At 33.6% G+C, this 19326-nt stretch overlaps 1 protein-coding gene across 4 annotated transcripts in view; it reads left to right on the top strand.

Annotated features, from left to right (window-relative positions):
• sima (similar) overlaps window positions 1-19326 on the top strand; it is a 309049-nt gene that overhangs the window by 255207 nt on the left and 34516 nt on the right. For all 4 annotated transcript variants that reach the window (XM_067763673.1, XM_067763670.1, XM_067763671.1 and 1 more), the window contains one exon: window positions 3133-3974. In XM_067763673.1, coding sequence (XP_067619774.1) covers window positions 3133-3974 — 842 coding nt within the window. The remainder of the gene's footprint in view (window positions 1-3132; window positions 3975-19326) is intronic.

The following is a 19326-nucleotide window of genomic DNA, read 5'->3' as shown; positions in this document are numbered from 1 at the left end:
GTCCTTTTCTAAGAGAGATTTCTTACAAACTTTCTGTATATACATACATACTACATATGTACATATTGTAACGAATTTGCTGCAAATCCTCTTATTTGCAACCCTCTGCTAAGTTCGTATCGCTAAACTGTTGAATAAATAACTCCAATATGTAATAATGCAAAATGACCTTTATTCAAGTACTTCACAATAACACTTATACTTTGCAACGAATAGCTTGCTTAATAACCAAACTGATTGACAGCTCAAATGAAACTCTACTATACAAAATAATACTGCTATAGCTCGCTAGATAGCGCTTAATCCAAATCTCAAATCAAACTGAATTACTTCTTACTCGCTTGCCCCGCTTTTATAGTTTACGCTGCATACTTCTAGGCTCTTCGATTTCCAGAACTTACTAGTTGTTTCGGCTACAAAATCGCCAGCCACAACTACGTGCACAAATTATTGCTCTCTCTTGTGACAAATCAGTAGTGGAATTCACTAACTTTTTTAACGATATTTGCCATCGCTTTATTTGCGAATCGATAACTATAACGATTTCGTTATTCAGTAACTATTTTTTATCGATATTCGTTAATCGACGATCAGCTGTGTTGTTAACTAAACGGCAAGTGAATTGGCTGCGTTAAAAATCACGAAATTTACATTTCGGCCAATTTTAGTTTCAAACACGAAAAGTTGCTTTATTTATAAATCAAATGGCATTTGAGTACTTAGCATACGTTTTATCACAAGATGAAGGGTTACTAAGTCCATCGCCAGTGGACAGACGCCTTCTTAGAATGCAACGGAGTTTCGAAAGCTGTACCGAATAACCCCAGACTTGGCTCATGATATTATTTCTCAACTTGATGGTCAATTAAGGGACACAAGAATAACTGCGATATCAACAGAGAAAAAAATTAATCCTGCATTTACTTTCCTTTTGTTAAAATAGGTTATTTAAAAGCAGTTAGTATATGGAATTTGTTTATTTTTGGCATTCCTTTTGTGCTTTTCGCATTTTTTAGGTTTCGTTAAGCTGTGCTGCTACCTTTCTACTATTTTAAATGTCATTTATTGCGAGTCGTTAAAACTAAGTTAGTGAATAGTACAATCGATAAGGCAAGCGACAAAATCGTTAATTAAAATCTCGACAAATCGCATCGTTATAAGTTAGTGAATTCCACTACAGATAAGATATATGCATGTGTTTGTAGTTTACAGTCTCCCGCACACACATAAGCGTATAAGTAAATTCATCGGTGTGTGACATCTCATCTCTCGCTGCCTTGTATGTAAATGTTGCTCGTCGGAATGTGTACATATGTGTAGACGCAATTATTGATTCGTTTATGTAGATACATAATGATTGAATTATTGATGTGAATTCACGTCACTGCTTAGCATCGGCCTGGAGATGGCAGCACTCCTCAGTTTTGCTAATATTCGTAACAATATCATACATGTAATCAGATGTAAATCACAACTTTATTACCAACATTATAGCAGAAAAAAATTTTCTTTGGAAATGTCTGATATGGACTTCGTTTTTTTTAGGTAATAAAAATAATCAAAAAAATCCAAAAAAATATTTTATCGGTACACAAATTGGAACAGGCCAAAGAAGTAAGTAAGTTGGGGAAGCTCATCGTGGAGGGGAGAGTGAAGAAGGAGATTCAAGGTGTTAATAAGTGTAATACAAAGCTTTATAACTTCAAAGCTTCCGCAACCCAATTGTCAACCTCACCTACGCGAGGAGAATCCTGTTACAAATATGGATGTATCATACTCATATTTAGCAGGCGAGGCTTTGGCGACTCAACATCGATAACACTCACCAAAAGCTTCGGGGAGTGTCTTTGTCGTTAACACAACAACAACCACAGCACTTTATGCGTGGAGTCCCGGTTTGGTGGACAACCTAACAAAAAAAAACCTACCTCAAAAAATTAGAGGGGTATGCAGGCTATCAATCCTTAGCATTATGGAAGCTCTGAAAACAACTCCGACGGCTGCACTGTATGCCCTTCTGCACATTCCACATGTATACACCAATTACAGGACATACTACCTGGTTCCGCCTTTACGTATGAGTTGCATGGTTGTCGCAAGGATGCCCAAATGGCGGACGAGGCGATACACGTGTATACTGATGGCTCCAAAGTAGCGGAAGGAGTGGGGTCTGCGGTATACTGCGCTCATCCGGAAATAAACAGATCCTAAAAGCTGCCAGAGTCCTGTAGTGTCCTTCAGGCGGAAGTAGTAGCTGTTACCAAAGCAGTAGGGCAATAATCTCGGATTACACAGCATCTGAAAGTGTGTATAGTATAAACAATCTCTGAAAAGAATCGGGACAGATAGAAGCATACATCTATATAGGATCCCAGGGCATATGGGAATAGATGGAAGTAAAAAATGGACGAATCTCCCGAACCTTCCTTCGCAGACTGGCGGAGGAGGAAACGATCGAGCACGTTTTGTGCTATAAAATAAATGAGAAAGTGGCAATGGCCCTATAAAGCTTCTAGTATTTTCACAGAGGACGGAGTTATTTAATAAAGTAGGTCAGTGGCGCTACCATAGGTTTCAGCGCAATAACGCAATGCCTGCCATTATATCGCAGGGCTACGCGGAAGGGTGTAGTGCACGAGCATTGTCGGCATCTTTTTCTGCTTTGGTGTTTAACTCAAAAAAGATATCAGATTACCATGGTAATTTATTTAAAATGTTTTCTGAGTAATAAAGGAAATTGTTTAAACTTTCAATTTCTTTCAAACAGGCCGATTCTCGAAAAAAAAAGTCCGATCATACCAAATATTTTTTTGCATTGGTTTTTCCAATTTTTTCCGAAGGGTGTTTTTTATTTTCTTCTAGAGGTAACTCAATGAATTTCCAATATTCAACGCGAACCACAAATCCTCGACTTGCAAATCGCCCACTCGCTGTGTCATAATCAAAATAAAATATCGACAAATCGCGTCTGTAAAGTTTTAACTTTCACGCAGATTTTACGTGATATATTTCGGATTGGCACAAAATTTAAGCGAATGGCCGATATGCAGAAGAATATATTTTTTATTTTGTCTTCATATATTTTTTTTACAAATTTTACTTCTTTTTTCGCCCCTCTTACTTGATGTTTAGCAACAAATCTTGATTGCTGGAATGAGTTGCTGCAAATAAATGTCGGCGATACTTCAACATCGGCATCGCCTTCACCAACAGCAGCGTTAACGTCGCCACAGCAACAACTCAAAGGACAGGATGATTCCAAATCACAGCTACAATTGGAGCAACAATTATCGTCGCACCACCAACAACAACAACACCAGCATAATGTGGTTTTGAATGCAGTGCCATTGGTAACACAAAATGCTAAAAACATTATGTTGCAACAACAACAACACCACAGTGTCAATAAAATGTTAATTAACGACGATATGTTGCCAGTGAATCGTGGCGGTAATAAAATTACAACAATAAAATTGATCAATAGCCCAACAAATGTAACAACAACAACATCAGCGACAGCAGTCGCTAGTCCAATTGCTAACTCAAATAGTGCATCCACCAACACCACCATTCGTTTAATTGATGCCGCCAAATATCAGCAAGATCAACAGTTGCTCCAACAGAGACAACAACAACAACAGCTGCAACAAACTTCACGTATATCTCAGGTTCCGCAGGTTGGAAAGACTATCTTTATACAACAGCAATCGTATAAACGTCATTTAGTGAGTTGTCCATACAGCAACCAACTCGACCCCAAACGCGTGAAGAGCACCGGTGCTGCAGGTGGTGGTGTTGGCATGGAAATGCACGCAATGCCGCAGTTATTGCAGCAATTAGTAGCAAAAGAGCAGCAACAACAACAAGCACATAAAGCAATTGGCAGCTCAGCTCGTTGGTCATCGAATTGCGCAACAAAAACTTCGCAACAATCGAATTCAGTGTTGAAGAATCTACTGATTAGCGGTTGTGATGTAAGTGCGGGCTATTGTCTGGTGCCGATGCGGCCCAAAAAGCTTGCGAAGGCATAAAATATGTTGGTCTATATTTGCTAATACACACAAAACTAACAACAATTATATGTCACTTGCCAGGAAAACTTAAAGCAATTTAACGAAAAAATCAAAAGCAAATATAAACATTTGTTGATGTGAATGTGTGTGTATGCAACCCCAATATATTCAAACATATGTACATACATACATGACATTCATACAACACGTCAACTTTTTTTTTGTTAATCTATTTAGTTTAAACATTTTGTAAATGGATCGATTTAATAAATAAGTGTATAGTTAATTTCAAATTTTGTTGTTGTACTTTTAGCGCCGTAAATTAACGAAAATTGTAGATATTAGTTAAAATTAAATACAACAATGACCATTGACTAAAAAATGCAATTATATAAATGAAATTATTAAACTATGCCTTAGAACTAGTCGGATAGCTCTAAGCTACGTAAAAGAAAAAAAAATCGAGAAAAAAAGCAATTTAAGTTCTTTTGTATGTCATACATAGTACGTTTGTATGAACAAATAGTATGTATGTTTTTCAAAGGATTGGAATCGACTCTAACCTCCTCCTGTTATTTAGAATAAATTTAGTTCGGCCTTAGGTTGAATAAAACGATGACTTCTTATTTTTTAGAACAAAGAATTAGAATAAAATTAAAGTTGTTAAATTTGTTAAACTGTAATAAATAGTCATAGTGTGTTTAAACGAAAATAACAGCAAAAAGTAAAATAAAAATGAAATAATATATGACTAATCATAACGAAGTGTTAACATTTAAGTAGTGGGTATAACTAAAATATAGAACATAAATGCAAATATGTGAAACACACATCACTGCATCTCAGTTCTGAAGAAAATTTTAAGCTTTGTATTTATGTAATAAGTTTTTTTTTAGTTAAAACTTGATTTGTTGGCGCCGGTACTGAGAATTTTCGCGCTCTGTCAAAGTTGTAAGAAGTTGCCATCTGATATTCCTCATATGATTTTCTTAAATTGACCTTCTTGTATTTAACAACACAGGAAATAAGATAAGATACATACAATGTACATACAGTTATGAAGCCGAAAAAAGCAGCAAAAATTTTGGCAGTTATTTTTTCTATTATTTATTTTCTTTAATTATAGAGAAAATTTGTTTTTTAATCATTTCGAACCGAAAAACATAGAAAAGTGTTAAAAAATCTTCGAATGTTTGATATATTTAGAAATTTTTGAGTATGCAAACTTTATTCAGACCAAAAAAATTTAATCTTACAAAGTCTACATTTAAAGCGTCTCGAAACTCGAATCAATTTGTGACAATTTTCCTCCTTCATACATATATGTATGTAGAAACTAAACTTCGTATGCAAGAAAAACTATTACTCGTTACTAAAATTTATTGAACTAGGACACTGCATACCTCAATAGTTTGTAAAAATTACAAGAAACAATTTCGAACTTTTTCGAACACGTTTTTGAAATTCGATTGAATTACTTTTTGTTAAACAATTCATTAAAGCTTTTTCCATAGTAAGCTAACATAAAAAAAACAACAACTGATTAAATATCTTGATAATTTCTGTTGCTATTTTCATGCTCAAAGATGTACATATGTACGTACATAGATTTATTCACGGATTTACACAAAATGCTTCAGTCGCTTCGCTTTGGCGAAGAAACCGACAAGGCGTTTCGTCGTTTTTGTAAATCCTGCTAAAGGAGTCCTTGCTCTGTTTTAATTACTCATATTCGTCCTATAAATAAACTAACACATACATTGCTCTTGGTATATATCTGAGTCATACATACATTCATACAAATGCACTAACACGCAAATATATTTGATATACTCGTAAAAGCTTGATTGTAAACGAAGAATGGCGACTTTACTTTCTACTGTGATAGCATTCATTTTTGTTGTGTAAGCACACAGCCAAGTTTACGTAACTTCTGTAAGCTCAAATTTGTGTATGTATTGGTACATGGAAGACCGATAAAACCAAAACTAATAAAATATGTTATTTTTATATTGATTTAATTTCAAATTAGTAGCTTGTAGAAATAGGAAATCAATATTTTTGAATTATGATATTTATTATTTTTTAAATCTCATAAAGAAATCAAACGATTTTAAGGGCAGCTTTTAGTTTTAGAATAAAAATCGATTTAGATCTTCAATTGATATTTTCGAGGAGTTGTTATTAAAATATATATACTAAATTTAATTTACCAAAACTATTTAAAACTAAGTTTAGCTCGATTTGTGTGGATGAAGTGATGAAATTCTAAAAAAATTCTTGAAAACGACCGTTTTTTATATTTGGTCAAATAAAAATTTCGTACATTTTTTATTCAAACGTGCTTATCAAATTAATAGTAAAATTCAGGTAATTTGTCTACTGAAAGATTTTATAGCTTAATAGTACCTTTTTTTTTATTAAGAATCAGGAAAAAAGGTGCTATGTAGCTTCCCACCGCATCACCCTTACCCTCCAATATATCCGAAAGTGATTGTTTTACAGTTCACATTAAGCATGTGATATGATCAATAATTACTTTAAGTGTTCGCTTGTAGCTTTAATTTTCCTTAACAAAAGAACTAAAGCTTTTGTGGTTTGTAGCTAACCGGAAAAATTCAATTGCTTTTAAGAAAAGTACTTTGCGCCATTTAATAATACATTTTTCGATATTAATATTTATTTTAGTATTTGGTTTCTACGCAAACATCCATATGTGAAGAAACAGAGTGACACAGAAATGTTAAACATGACGAGTTTATATATCAGAAGATTGAAAAGTTTCAGTTTGAATAAAAAATACAAAAAATCGAGCGCTGATGGTACAAATAAAAAAGTAACAAGCACAAAAGAATATGTGAAAAGTTAAAACATCTCACAAGATAATAAATTATTTCAAAACAAATTAGCTAAATTAGAAAAATATAATACTATATTCAAAAATATCACTTTAAAACAAACGACATATTAAAACAAATATGTAGCTTAATAGTCAAATAAATTTTAAAAAAATTTTACAAAAGAGCATAAGAACCGGAAAATAATATGAGATATTTGATTTTAGCGCAAGAAAACGTAACAAATATGTTGGTAAAAATTGTCAAATGTAATGGCGCGGTTTTTTGTTGAGCTGAGAAGTGGAAATAGAACTGAATATGAACATAAAAGAAGTACAGAAATTAAAAACAAATGAAACAACATATATAGACCCAATCCTATCCGATTGTAATACAATTATTTAACTAAATAATCAACAATTTCTTGTTTCTACACAGAAACCCTGCATAGAGCAAGCGGCTTCGAAACTATTTTATTACAAATTCTTTAAGAAAGCCTTAATCATACTCTTACCCTGACTACTCCTGCAATATATACAAAGTTGTGCATCCAATCTCCAACTGCACAAACTCATGTGTTTTATAAACATATTCTTAAAATAATGGTTTAGTGCAAACTTCTTATTACACCGCTTCTAATTTAATTTTTAAGCTTAACTGTGCGAAAATATATAAATATAAACATATATACATAATGCGTAAATACATACTACTTACAATTTACTACTTTCTTTTACTAATATTTAATATAAAGCAATAATTTCTTTAATTTTTCTTAGCTTTGGCAACAGATTCTTCTTAAAAATATAATTATATTAGTTTTAGTCTTCAGAAGTCATTGAGTTATGGAAATATATACATTAACAAAAAAAAAAAAACAACAAAAAATCACATATGTACATTTACATATAAAAAACACAAAGCTATGTTTGTTGACAATCCGTCTAAAAGTACTAAAGAGCAAGAAAAACACATAAAATAAACGAAACATTTATTGAAAAGCCAATGCAAATGTGCAAAAATTTTGTTTTATTTCATTTTGATTTGAACTTTTTTTCTCTTACGAATACGTTTATTTCTTAGTCATATGGAAAGGTGGACACAAAAAATATTCAGCTCAATTCAAAATATTCCCGCCGAATTTTGCTCTCATTGAATTTTTATTCCTGCAAAATTTTTCCAATTCTTTTCTCCTAGGGAGAACAATAATTGGGGAGTAGGAATTTCGAAGTCAGCTGATTTGCCAATTGAGATTTTGTAGCGCATTTCTATTTTTGTATAAGAAATTAAAAAGTTTAATTATAATAAAAAAATAAACAAAGCACAGTATTGCATTTCCCATGGTTTTGACTGAAATGAGTAACGAATTGCTGCCATAGCAACACCAACAGAGGAACATAAGAAGAAGACTGCGCAATCACATAAATCCGCTGGAGTTGCCTGCTTCCATTCAGCAAAGCAATTTTCTGGCAGCCAAGCTGAGTTGAATTCCCCTTTCGTCATATGCCAAAATCTATTTAAGACTTCTTAAAAATTCTTTGCGTAATTTCTGGATGACTGCATCAAATTTACTAAAAGCTCTTACGTTGCTTATTCATATCATTTTCGACTCAAAATAAAGTGTATTGTGGTATAATATTAATGTATTTTATCACAAATTTGTACAAATTCGTGTTTTTTTTTGTATAAGAAACAGTAAACTTTACCTATTTTGATGCATTCCCTTTAATTCAACATGTGACAAAACTCGTAAAAAATTGCAGAGAAATCTGCCTTTCAATCACATTCATAATACCTAATTTTCTCCATTAACCCGTTTTCCCTTTTAGAAATTCTTTAGAATAAGAGGAATAGGAGAATTGAAAAAACTTGCAAATAATTTTTGTTTAGAATTGAGCTGTTGAATTCAATATTTTATTTGTAAATGCATTTTTGTGATATATCTATTGTTTAATTATTTCTGCGGTTATTCTATTATTTTATATTATTTTCTTCGTCCACGTTTGCTTAAGGCTGTATTTTTGCTATTTATTTACTTGCATTTCTTTTGAATTTGGACGATAGACGCTCTAAGATAAGCCGTTCTACAAAAGTTTGCTGATATAATGCGATTTCGAACACCAGACCAGATAGGGTCATCTATGTGGCTCAGCTGACTAGCAGGTAGTGCGCTTTTCTCGCTTAGAAAACATCAAATACGAAAATGTTTATAAAATAATTTCTCGGGCATTACCCCCGTCGATCTTAAAGGATCGACTATTAATGCTCGCCTCAAAACTAGAGAAGCTCGCCAACTCAAAGGATTGCAGTCTTATCAAGGCTACTTGCTTACCATACGTAAAGTTCCGGGATCGAAATCCGTTTTAATTAACACCAACAACATTTTACGACAATGTTTAAAAAACGCCAATCGACAATTTTAAAAAATTACCCTGCACAAAATTTTTGGTGTAATGGAATTCTAATATCACTTCAAATTGCAATTGGTCTCTCTTCATCATTTTCCAGAAAATCTGCGCTGTAATTTTCTATGAAATTGGCAGCATCAAAATCTTTAGAAAACGGTTTGTGGCAATTAGAAAAAAAAATTGTAATCGCGGTCGCCCTTCGGCAGTGGTTTGGCATACACTCCGATTGTATTTCTGCCATGAAAAGCTTTTCAGTGAAAATACATCTGCCGTTCCGAGTCGGCATAAAACATGTAGGTCCCATTCCGCTAATATCTGTGGCAATTTGAAAAAACACCTAATTCGAGTTAGAAATCCGTTACAGATCTCCCTGTGTTACTTACTCATAGCCCTAGCGCCATTATCCTAACTCGAATTAGGTTGTTTTTTCAAATTGCCACAGATATGTAGGAACAAATAGAAAGAATCACGACGTGCATTGGAACAAATGTTCCCTTTTTCCGATTGGGTACTCGTACCATGTACATATATACCGCGTATGTACTATGACGATACAAAAATACAAACATATATAAATCAATAAATTTGGGCTACGCTTTTCAACTTGAATGACTGATTTCTACTGACCTCACATAATGTTGAGTCATTTATGAAAGTTTTTCTTTTATTTAACCAACACCTTGGGCAACTGAATTGAAATCAATAAATGTCACTGTTCTGTATATATGTCAACCTCCTGCTGGCCATCTATTTAGAACTGTTTCTTCTATAATTTTAACAATTTACGTAGATATATCAAATAAATACAGGGGACTCACTTGACTTCGGATGATTCTCGAATAGATCTCGATTTGTCCTGTATTGTTTAACTACAAAAATTATCCTTCAGTCACGAATTAAAACTTTCACAATAGACCGGCTTCATTAAAAAATGAGAGGAAGACGCAAAAAAGTTTGGTGAAAAAAATTACAAATATAAAAATCCAGACGAGCACAAAAAAAGCTGAAACCTAAATGCAGATGAGGACGAAATCTGAGGGGAACGAAGTCAAACAACAAATAAGACTAGAGTTGGCCGCGAAAATGCTCAACCGTTTCCAGGCCGGTGCCCCGTTAATATGCACCGATTGCGGCGCTCTCCTCTCCCAATTCAACGGCTCTTTGATCCCTTGTTGTCTCGTCACGTCAAAACATAAAAACATAAATTTAAGCTCAAAGTCAATATTAATTGAAATTCCTCGTTGGCAAACTCATTTATCAACCTGTACATATATTTAACTGTGCACACACCTACATGCATGCACAGTAGCGAGCACAAAAATAGGAGTGGCAAGTTTTGTTGATTAAATTATTTCTTCAATATATTCGTTATTAAAACAAATTTTTTTTTTATTATTTTGTAGCTGTAGCTTTGTAAACCAATTTAAAAAATATTTACCAATAATTTCGAAAATTAGAACGAGTTTTACAAAATTTCATTTAGTGTTTTCTGAATTTTTTTGAGTATGCGGTTTTGTAACGCAATCAATTTTTGTCTAGCAAAGTACAAGTTATAGCTCTCAAAATTCTGATTTATTTTTGAAAAATTTTGGTTTCGAAGGGTGCCTTAGATTTTCCCCCATACAAAGCGCCACAATTTTTCTTTTATATGGAAGATAAATTTAAAAACCTTACGAAAAAATTATTAAAAATCGCTGCGAATTGCGAGATACCTATAACTTGGACTGAAATTGATTGGGCTACAAAACTGGATGCCCAACGAATTTCAAAAAAAAAAACATTTTTGCGAAAACGTTTTTGAGAGTGGTTTGCATAGTTTCAATTACAAAGTTAAAAGACATTTTTTTAATATTTACAATAAAATAAAAATATAAAGAATTTAATCGATGAAACTTGCAAAAAAAATGTACACTGCTATTTTTGAGTTTGCTGCTGTATGAATTTATGTTTGAAGCGTCTTAAGCGACAAATATGTAATTACTGGATTTTCAGATATTTGTAAACGCTTTGATTCATTGAACTTAAATTTAAATCCATTTTTGTTTCTTTTGTGAATTTGTTTTTATTCTTCTTTCTTTCTTTCTCTTTTAAGTAAACGTTAATTAAGTTCAACACAAAATTTATTTTGATAGCAACCCGTTTTACTACGGTCCATTTGTTAGTTGCATATACGTCATGGCGCACCTTTTATATTTTCGAATTGAGTACGATAAGTTTTTCATTTTAATCAATAATTCGCCATAGCAGGACTTTGCTCCACCATAAAATGTTGATTACATGGCATGAATGGAATCTGCAAAAAAAATTTAAGATCGGAAAACCGAAGATGGAGAATAAGGTCCTTAGACAAGCGTTAGTAAGAATATCCTCTGTATTATGTTTTCTCAAACATTCTGGGATGTTGATCGAGACTTGACACTCAGGGATTTTTTGTTTTTCGATCTCTTTGTGTAGCTTTTCATTAATCGTCGAACTTTTCATTATCTAAATAACAGAATATATTTTATATCTCGTTCAGTCAACAAAAATTGCAATAAATACGAGTTGTTCCAGATAAATTAAAATTGAAATTTAACGAATAAACTCCTACAGAAGTGCATATATACAACCATTAATACAAAACTCAACCACAAATACCTCCATGAACGAAATTTTACAAACCAATTGCCGGTTAAAACACAAATCTACCTCCTTATGATGCATTTAAAAACCATAAAATAGCTAAACAGCGTCGAACTATTTCCATTGAATGAATGAATGTCTTATATAATAAACTAATAATAAATAAATGTAAATATGTAATAATAAAACATATAATCATACATATAATCATGTTCTAAACAAATTACGTTATTTCGCTGATATTTTCTTTCTGATGCAGTAGTGCATAAATATATATGTACATATACTTGCGAAAAAAACGGTATTTGCAAATTTAATCTGCTTTGTAGTCCAATTCATTTAAGACTAACAAAGTAAAAGTTGAAGCCTCTCAAAACTCCCTTTAATGTTTTTACAAATGGTGTTTCCATACACAGTACGTACGATTTTAATTTTTATACATTAAGAGAGAGGCCCTGGGCAATATTGTATATATATTTAGAATAGCATGTTATAAAAATTCAGCTTGTACAACATAAATCTCGTTTTGATAAAAATCTATTTATGTATATGTATAGCACCGAGAATTTATTGATCAAATTGTGGATTATCTAGCCATAGATTACCGTAAGTGTATGTTTTCGAAATCCGTATTCATAGTTTTCGTTACACAATTCATTAAAGCTCACGGGGTGCCTGAACTATGTTTAAATTCGAAGTCAGACCACCTCAGATTTTTTTCCGATTTCTATTTTGTGAGCTAAACTAGTCTCGAATCGTAACATGCGATCACTGATCGGCAACCATAAGAAAGAACATTACGTTATACGTCAAACGTCAAACGTATAAACAAAATGGGATTATAACATACGATAGCAAACGGAACGAAATTTATTTTCACTTCACAATAAATTTTACGAGCCACATTAGGTTGGATTGTATTTTTAGCTCACAATAGATTTTGAATGTCAAATTGGTTGCCAAAAATAAAAAAAATTAAGTAAATAACTGCGATGGATCCAATTTTATTGTTTTGTTTGAGATCCAGTAATAGCGAAGACGATGAAAAGATAGTGCGAAGGCGTTTAAGAGAGTGCAGCAACCCTTTGGACTTATCGAACAAAGCGCAAGCCTATCATTTATGTATTATTTCTTTGCAACAGAAAATTATTTCAGTTTCTTGAAGAGAATTCGCTCAACTTAAGAAACTTTTAGTTACTTTCTGGAGAAGTTGAATTTGAAGCAAGCCGCTACTAAAGTGGGTGTCTCGCCATGAATTCCGCCAATATTTCCTTTTGGCTTGGATTAAGCTTGTTTGATTACGACCTTTGTTAATAATAAGAGTTTGAAATTTGTCATTATATTTTATTTATTCATCTATTTTAACAATGTTATTTCAATGAAATTTTTGTGTATTCGATCGCCAGTTTGGGTTCGAATGAAAGTGGAACATAACGTGTACGTTCAGTCACTCATCACGTATGTTGCGATCCAAAATTACGATCGAAGTAGTACGTTCACGTATGTCATAATCCGAAAATCATATTTTTAACGGGACTAATGTTAGATTTAGTCCCTACATTTTGGTTCGTCATCGTATAACATCAATTGATTGTCTTCATATGGAACCTTAAAGAATCTTTGAAATTCATATCTTGTTGGAAGCAGACTTCACTGTGCATTCTCTTTAATAATCCTTTGTATATACACGTAATCAAAAATCAAGAAAACCGTTATACAAAATGAACAAGTGATGCAGCACGTTGAATTTTTAATATACATATATTGTAAGTTTCTCTGACATTTCTTTTGATTGAGGCACTGAATGTTCTTTTTCTGATGACCTAAAAGTTTTGCTCGTAGAAATAGAAATAAAGTTATAAGTATATATGAATCAACCTATGAAAATGGGGTTTTTAGCCCCTTAATCCAGAATATGAGGGTATATTGGAAATTCTAAATACGTGGGGACTATGTGCCCGACTAGACCTACAAATAGTGGTACATATCGGCAAGAGTATATTTTCTCTGTCTAACAATGTAATTGATGTTATACGATGATCCACCAAAATGCAGTTTTCTCAAAAAGCAATCGGAGAAATTGCGTACAATTTTACTGCTGAGATTATTTAGCTCACAAAACAGGAATCCGAAAAAACCTGCGGTGGTTGTTAAATTAAATAAAAGAAAGAACGAATAAAATAACTGATATAGATTGCAAATAATGTTTGCTTCTTTTTTTACTTGTATGTGTATGTATTTATTTATACACATTTTTATGTTTACTTCGTTTCATTCTGATATATAATTATATATAGCAAAAAAAAAAAAACACTGGTTGATTTTTTTAACCCTCGAACATTGGCCCCTCCCTGCCAGATTAGAAAAATCTATTTGTTTAGGCTATGTAAATAACCGCATCGAATGAAAAATAATCTTAATGTCTTATAGTAATACATGTGTCTTATCGGCAGAACTCCAAGTTTTGTTAAACACCTCCATTGAGTGATGAAACTAGCAGAGGCTGAATTTTATTAAATGATGCCCCACCCCAATAGCTGCTGCCATACTGGAGTTTATAGTGGACTAGCGCATATATTGAACCTTGAGGGCTGCATTTGTACAAATGTTTCTAAGATTATAAAAGTGACAAACCGTGCATCGCAAATATGTTTTTAAACTCGAAATGTGTGAAGACCAGTTAAGACTTTGAACAAAAGACACACCCAAATATTGAAATTCCTTCACTTTTTCAATTGTAAAGCAGGAATCGCTACAATGGGCATTGCAATTGAAAGATCTCATTGGACAAGATAAGCCATGTAGGGAAAGATACGTGCAATTAGTAGAATGGAAACCAATATCTCCGTCGGGCACATCTTTAGTATGTAGATTAAGAAAGATCATCTGTGTTTTTTTACTCACACCAAGCTCATGCTTACAAACCATTTTCTTAGCAAATATACATCATGATTGATACCTGCCACCAAACCCAAAATATTCGTTAAACCATATGCATTCGCGAGGTCATCCGCGAAGGCATTAACTTTTCCGTAGAAAGGTAATGAAAAAATTGAGCTCAAGTGAACTAAAAACAATATTGCGCCTAATACAGGTCCTTGTGGCACTCCCATGTTAATTGAGACTGAATTACTTAAACAATCATTGACTCTTATCCTCTGAACTCTTTCTGTAGCATTATGAATAAATTGAATGATTATGAATAAAGAGTTAGGTCTATAAAAAGTGGATTGACAATAGCACATTTCAAGTCGGACGGAAAAGTTCCAGAGAAAACGGTAGAATTGAAAAGGTGTGCAAGGATATCAATCAAAATAAAAGTCACATTCTTCAAACACTGGTTTGATATTCCATCATAGCCACATGATCTTGAGTTATTCAATTACTTAATGGTTTTAAAAATGTCTAATCCGGTAAAGGATTCGAAGAAAAACTACTATCCATACTTGACTCAACAAACTCCAACTCCAGGCATTTACATGAAGATGTTATTGCATAAGTATTCTCAATAGATGAAAAGTGTTCGTTGGAAGGATTAGCTGTCCCCGTAGAGAGAGTAACATAGAAACATGGTTCATGTTTTGGTTAAAATGAAATTCCAGTTTATTTCCAGACGCGATGATATATTGGTACCCAGCATTTAGCTTCACCCGCTAGAATAGCTCCTTCTCAAGGCAAGAATAAATTGTTTGTCTTTTTGAAGGGTGTAATTCCTCATAGTATAATTAACGAATTATTAGAGTATTCACTTTGTTTAGCTAATAAAATATTAAAAGCAATCTTAATAATAGTGAACGCATAAACATGAAGCAATAAAATATTTTTATGCGAATCATAATATCAAATGTTGTACCAAGTAGTATTTATTTTATATTTGTAAATTATACAAATAGAAATTATTTGTTTTAATATTAAACAAAAAAGACTGCGAGCAGTTAGACGCTAAAAAACAACAATAAATTAATGAAATCTCGAAAAAGGGAATGTTTTCAATTAAGACTAAATAGACAAGAAATCGCTATTTGTCATGAAGTTTTTCGTGTTTGAGAATTTTGTATTTTGTCGATTGTTGGATAGATTTGTTCCTGTACTTCATTTGTTTATAAACATAACGCTGTCAACAATTGAACATTTAAGGCAAAACAAAAATATTTTTCTTATTTTTGGGAACGAAGAATTATGTTAATGTCTTTTAGTTATGACGATCCCTGTATTTTTTCAATTGATTTATACATAAAGTATATATAAACAAAAGTCTTATAAAACACCACTGAACAACTGATGACTTATCAAAAAGGTAAAAATATAATGCAATTAAAAAAACAAAAATAAAACACAAATAAATTAATCAAAGGAAGTTGTTTATATCAAAATCAAGGTTAGCATTAGACAAAGTAAAATATTAACTTGAATGGTAGAATAATTTTAGGCTCAACCAGCTATATACATTTAACATATAAACATTCATAAATATTAGAATCATATTCATAAATAAAATAAATATCTACGTATGCATAATTAATTAATGCAATTAATTTTTTGTGCGGTAATTAGTAAATCCTTAAATTATCGATGTGGCTTTAAATTGTAATAATAATTAAATGAAATATTAAGTTTAGGATAATTCACAAAACAAAAATTTTAATACACATTTAAAAAAAAAATATTTACTTAGCAATTTTAGCATAAACATTTTTAACAGGAAAATGCAAAGCATTGCAAGAAGTTGAAAATAAACAAAATCTAGCTCCATTAGCCATTTTTTGGTTTGATTACACAGCGCAACAATTCGAAGGTGAATGTTTAGGGGTGTAGTGATTTCCACGCTGGATGAATTACCCAAAACCCTTTTAAAAAATCTTAAAAATCGTTTGAATTCATTGGCCGTATTTCTTTGCTATGATCAATTTGCGATTTTGAATTGGTAATCAGAAGGGTTCAAATACATGCTGGAGTGAAATACTTTGTTACACACATGTACATATAAAGGCTTTAGCTCTCCTCTCACCCTTTCGGGACTGCGTGTTATCTCCACTCTCCTAATAGTTTTTTGGTGTATATTTTCAAAATAACATTAAAAATAACCATGTTCTGAATACATTAAAAGCCCTTAAAAGAAGTCCTTTCATTATCCTGGGGCATATCTTAACTATTACTTGTTTAACATTAACAACTTAATAGATGGACATTTAAGTTTTTTTTAATTTATTTGATAAACTTTTGGGGGATTAATGAAACAGAGAAACTGTACTGGGCAGTTCAGATAGAAGTTTTCATAAATATTTTAAATGCAGGTGAAACATATTGTCGCAAAGGGTTATAATTAGGGACCCAATCTCTATTAACCTTTTTAGCAAAAGTATTAAAAACCTTTATTTTCGACTAAAAGGCCCTGTTCGAAATGCCTTAGAAAATTATATTTTGATGGACAGAAGAAAAGTTTTGACACTTATCGGTGTGTGTGTAAGTTAGGTTATGTTGAATTGGCCGGTCAATAAAGGCCTCACATAGAGTGAATGTGTCCATAGTGTTACCAGAATTTTGTTTGACGTCCAAACGGAAGAACCCCAATAAGGTGCGAGCACATATGTTATAGAATAACTCCGTCCTCTTGGCAAATACTAGTATTTTTTTAGGACCCAGCTTAATTGCTGCCTCGAGATCTGGCAACTCTGCCGCCCCTATAGCTGGAGCCTTGACCTGGCGATCGCAGGACATGACTTCCTACATTTTCTGTTACTGACGAGGCTTAACTTATAAGCATGTGACGCCAGAAGGCAGTGTCCAGAACTTATAAGCATGTGACGCCAGAAGGCAGTGTCCAGTCAGTATGCCCATCGAGAGCCTTAAGTCTTCTATCTTCAGAGATGTGAGCCACTTTGTGAGACTTATGTATGTCGTAGGCTTTGCATATGATCTTAGAAATTTTGCAGCCCCGCGCTTTTGTCCACGCCTTTCCTGCTTGATGGATCATATGCAACTCCTGTCTCCTTTTGATTTCTTCCAAACTGATTGGGACGTCTTTGCCAACTCATCGGCCTTTTGGTTACCTTCTATCCCTTTATGACCGGGAACCCAGTAAAGATGTATGGTCCGGCCTGAGCGAAGTTTTTCCAATGCTTCTTTGCGCTCCAGAACACTTCTTGATGAAGTCCTGTGTAAGATTATTGCCTTAATCGCAGCATGACTATCAATATATATGTATATTGACGCGACTTCAGCTTAAGCACGCTTCCTCCAGAATTTCTGCTGCTTTCTTCACTGTTATAATTTCCGCCTGAAAAACGCTGCAGTAATCTGGCAGCCTGTAGGATCTACTTATTTCTGAGTCGACACAGTAAACAGCAGACCCACCCCTTCCATTAATTTGGAACAATTCGTATACACGTGTATAGTATGTTCTGCCAATTCTGCAACGCGGTACCAACCCTCCTGCTCAATTGTGGCCCCAATATCTCTTTGGAAGCTCAGACACGGGACCATATATTCCGTTTGCCTGATATTAGATGGCGCTATACGGCTGTGGCCATAAGGCCTGCACTCAAGCTGCCCCGAGGCCTTAAGCTTTGTTGCCGTTGCTAACGTAATGTTTTTGCTGTTAGGTCTGCAGGCGGGATGTCTGCTGTCGGTGTAGTTTTTAAGACTCCCGTTATGCGAATCAAGTTTTTTTGGTATATCGGTGTGTATACGAGCACCAGAAGTCCCCCTAGTCCACGACACTCACTTTGCCAATTACTAATGTGTGTTTCTGCCGGCGGCCACCGTGGTGTGATGGTAGCGTGCTCCGCTTACCACACCGTATGCCCTGGGTTCACATCCCAGGCAAAGCAACATCAACAATTTTAGAAATAAGGTTTTTCAATTAGAAGAACATTTTTTTAAGCGGGGTCGCCCCTCGGCAGTGTTTGGCAAGCGCTCCGGGTGTATTTCTGCCATGAAAAGCTCTCAGTGAAAACCCATCTGCCTTGCAGATACCGTTCGGAGTCGGCATAAAACGTGTAGGTCCCGTCCGGCAATTTGTAGGGGAAATCAAAAGGAGCACGACGCAAATTGGAAGAGAAGCTTGGCCTTAGATCTCTTCGGAGGTTATCGCGCCGTACTTTTTTTTATGTTTATGCATATATTTTTTCGCAGAAACATAATAATAGAAGCTTTGCAAGCAACAACAAAACGAAGACACATGAAAAGACAAAATCAAAGCTGAAAGCGTGCGAAGAAAATCAAATGTAATAAACAAGAGCCCTTGGCATGTGTTTCTTTGGTTAGCTAAATGTAAAAATTTGACTTTTTGTTGAAAAATTAGGTACAGTCACAAATATTTTTAAACAAAGCGATGCATAGATAACATGTTTCGGGACCCGTCGGTCCTTCAACAGTTCTCTTTCAAGTACTGTGATTCGATCCCATGTACCAACATGACTTATTTTTTTGGAAATGCCTACTCGT

The sequence above is a fragment of the Eurosta solidaginis genome, chromosome 1 (genome assembly GCF_040869045.1).
Source record: "Eurosta solidaginis isolate ZX-2024a chromosome 1, ASM4086904v1, whole genome shotgun sequence".
In the NCBI taxonomy this organism is placed as follows: Eukaryota; Metazoa; Arthropoda; class Insecta; order Diptera; family Tephritidae; genus Eurosta; species Eurosta solidaginis.
The sequence above is the reverse complement of the archived record's forward strand: the minus strand, read 5'-3'. Positions and strand labels throughout refer to the sequence as shown.